Genomic DNA, 3,584 nt, shown 5'->3' on the forward strand with positions numbered 1-3,584 from the left:
GAAAATCCGGTTGAAATGCAAAATGTCTAAAATACTCTCGCTTAATTAAAAAAAATTACACTATTCTCTTTTTCATCTTCTCTAATTCTTAGACAACAGAAGAGAAATGAGATTTAGGATTTTCTCACTCGGCTACTCCTCTTTCATCATCTTTTTCGCCGGATGAACAAACGAACACGGCTTTAGTATATATACTACGATTGCTTGCTACAAAAGCGATACACCCGTATTGAACAAAAAATGTAAAACTCAAATATGTAAACAAAACAACTAAAAGAAGCGTACGGTGGTAATTTGGTTTGGTTTGGTTTGAGAAAAAGCTTAAAACCAACAGTTTGGGCATGGATTTAAATTCGGTTACTGCAGCCACTACCACTAATGGTTCGGTTCCAGATTGATTTATGCAAATTACAGTTTTAGTTAAACTTAAACCGAATGTTGACAAAATCTTTCGTCGTATCTAGCTTCAATTTCATCTAAATCCAAAATAGCATATTCCAGATTTCGATTCCAACAATCTCAGTAGCGATAATTAATTATTGTTACAAATTGCCTCAATCTGTACAAACAGAGTCATTAGAGCGACGATGATGATGATGATGACGATACTCAGCTCGGATTTTAGATTCTAGGACAGAGACATATCGATCTAGAACAGAGATCACAGCTTCAAATTCCGACACTTGTTTCTCGATTGCATCCATTTGTCCGACAAATTCATCCAAGCCACCACTTTTTGATTTCATCTGTTCTGCGAAAACTCTGAGCCCAGCTGCCACGTCACCCATATCATCGTACTCCGACGCAACTCTCTGATTCATCTTCTCCAATAGATCTAGATGATTGTTCGTTCCCTATTTTTATCCAATTCAATTTTCAGATCTGGGAAACAAATAATTTGGATTATTAATCTGTAAAATTTCGGATTGATTTTTCACCTGGAGCTCGGATTTGACCATAGATGAAACACTCGTGAATAGATTCTGTAGCGATTCAGCTAGATCATCTCGTGAATCCGCCATTGATGAGGATAGATAGATACTTCTCGTAAAGACAACAACAATCAATCAGTTTTTAAAAGGGGTTGCAACAATAAATAAATACCCTGGGGCCTATGAACTTCTCATAATCTCATTGAGCTGGGCAATCGGGTATGCGGATCGGATTCGGGTAAAACTCGATCGGGTACGAATTTTTCGGGTAAAAGAGTTTAGGACCCAATAAAATAAATAAAAAATAATAATTCGGTTTCGGTTCGAGTTTTTTCGGATTCGGATATAGATTTTAGAACCGCTAAATACTCGCTATATAAATGTTCAGATAAATTCTCGGGTTTTCGGGTACCAGGGTTTTGGGTAAATATTCGAATTTTCGGGTAAAAATTCAAATTTCGGGTTTTCGAAAAAAACATTAGGATATTTCTGGGTTCCGGTTCGGATAGGATTCGAGTTCGGATTTTCGAATATATGAGATTAGGACCCATCATGGTGGGAAAACGGTCTATTTCCCCACGATAAGTATGACATCATAACAGATAGAGCCCAATCTATGACTACGATCCATATGTCCCCAAAAAAATACTTCTATCTCTATTTCTCCCTGAAACGAAAATTCAATATCTAAATCTCCCCGAATTAATAGTTATAAGTCTATAAATCCACAAAACTTGGTTTTGTCGGTTTACTATTCACTTAACCGAATTTTCAAGAAACTAAACCCAATTATAACCAAAGAAAACCAGATTTCAAAAATTAAATAAATGACTTTTTTTTTTAATTTTCTTTTTATAGAAACAAGTGGTTTTCTTCTTCCTCCTTTCTTCCTTCTTCTTTGCACTCCAATTTGTTTCACCATACGATTTGTGTTTTTGTAGATCCAAATACAAATGATCAAACGTTCTCCTATTAATTAAAGGCATATATCTCAATCCAGTTATCCCAGATTTCACGCAAAGGGAGAAAAAAACTAAAACGAGATCGAAATTAGACATTGTTGTTGAAGCGAGTGGATATTGGAGATTGTTCTTCACTACAATAATGGTTCTTTTGTTAAACTCTTGTCTAATCTTGCGGCGTTGAGATTGGGTTTGTGTGTCGTAATTAGATTGGAGATCTGCGTCTCCATAGATAACAATAAAGGGGCGATTTGCGGTTGATTGGATTTTGAGAGATTGGAGATATTACATGGGTTTGAAGCAATCAAAATTTGGGTTTGAAACAAGAACTAAATCGAGGTAATTGAACATTGTTTTGCGTTTCTTGCTAGAGAGAGATTTGGGCTTCATCAAAACAACCAATCTGAGATTGAGCGAAAACATTGCGACCCAATGTCCGGTACGGCACGAAGCATTCCGGTGAGAAAGTCACACACATCCACCGTAGTCCGTAGATATGCTTACTTGGTCGGAGGTTCCATCGCCGGATTCTCCTTAATCCGCTTCTCGCTCCGCCGTTCGTTCCCACCAGGTAGTGTTTCGCTTCAACAAATTTATTATCCCCAACTTTGATTTGAGCAATCTCGTGGTAATTCTTGTTTCAATTCATACACAAAGATCATAGAAACATTTATTGGAAAAAAAGAAAGGTTGAAGAAGAAGATGGGTCTCACCATAAACATGAGAATCAAAAGAAGAGAAAAAAAAAAAATCTGTCCAATTAGTTGTAATTGGTTTAAATTTGGTTTAATCCGGTTTCGTATTTTTGTTAGTTGGTTAAGTAAACAGCAGAATCGGTTTGAGTGGTTTTTTCTCGGATTTGGTTTGTAAACCGATTAAACCCAGATTTATGGGGACATACATGAAAACTATCAATTTGAGGAGATATAGGTTGAGAAGTATTTTTTCGGGGACATATGGATCGTGGTCATAGATTGGGTTCTATCTGTTATGATGTCATACTTCTCGTGGAGAAATAGACCGTTTTCCCCATCATGGTAGATCTAAATTTTCTAGTTCAAAAACGGGTCGAATTTTTTGGGTCGGTTCTGGTTCGGGTACTTGGTTCCCGTTTTTTGACCAGCCCTCTCAAACATGTGGAAGCTATTTTTGTAAATCGTACAACTACTAGGACTATTTTGTAAATACTAAAACTATTGGGGGTGAAAGTAAAAGATAGAACTTGTGACACAAAGACTTTGAGTTGAAACGTGTGACTGACTAGTGAAGAAGACTACAATGTGGCGCCGGAGCTTCAGTACATTACCGAAGAAGAAATGGGACGCTGTGGTGATCGGAGGTGGCCACAACGGATTAACAGCCGCGGCTTACCTGGCACGCGGAGGTCTCTCCGTGGCTGTTCTCGAGCGCCGTCATGTCATCGGTGGCGCGGCAGTGACGGAGGAGATCGTTCCTGGATTCAAATTCTCACGCTGCAGTTACCTTCAGAGCTTACTTCGTCCTTGTATCATTAGGTTGGTTTGAATTAACCTTGTTTTGATTTTGTTCTCATCGTTCCTCGATTGTAATTTTGATTTCGGATTCCAAAGAGAATTAGAGTTAGGCAGACATGGACTTAAGCTTCTCAAGAGAAGTCCTTCATCGTTTACACCTTGTTTGGATGGACGTTATCTTCTTCTTGGACCTGATC

At 38.0% G+C, this 3,584-nt stretch overlaps 1 protein-coding gene across 1 annotated transcript; it reads right to left on the reverse strand.

The window, feature by feature from the left end:
• Positions 1-449: 449 nt before the first annotated feature.
• Positions 450-1,075, reverse strand: LOC9298271 (biogenesis of lysosome-related organelles complex 1 subunit 2). The gene is made up of 2 exons (XM_002862148.2): positions 939-1,075; positions 450-854 (listed from the first exon to the last, which is right to left on the reverse strand). Exons 1-2 carry the CDS (start codon positions 1,020-1,022, stop codon positions 555-557), a joined length of 384 nt encoding a protein of 127 aa, XP_002862194.1. The 5' UTR covers positions 1,023-1,075; the 3' UTR covers positions 450-554.
• Between the last annotated feature and the right edge of the window lie 2,509 nt (positions 1,076-3,584).

The sequence above is a fragment of the Arabidopsis lyrata genome, assembly GCF_000004255.2.
Source record: "Arabidopsis lyrata subsp. lyrata unplaced genomic scaffold ARALYscaffold_954, whole genome shotgun sequence".
Taxonomy (NCBI): domain Eukaryota; kingdom Viridiplantae; phylum Streptophyta; class Magnoliopsida; order Brassicales; family Brassicaceae; genus Arabidopsis; species Arabidopsis lyrata.

Coding starts and splice junctions, on each gene's coding strand:
- LOC9298271 (XM_002862148.2), bottom strand. CDS start 1,022: ATGGCGGATTCACGAGATGATCTAGCTGAATCGCTACAGAATCTATTC. Junction 855..938: donor TGGTCAAATCCGAGCTCCAG/GTGAAAAATCAA, acceptor GGATAAAAATAG/GGAACGAACAATCATCTAGA.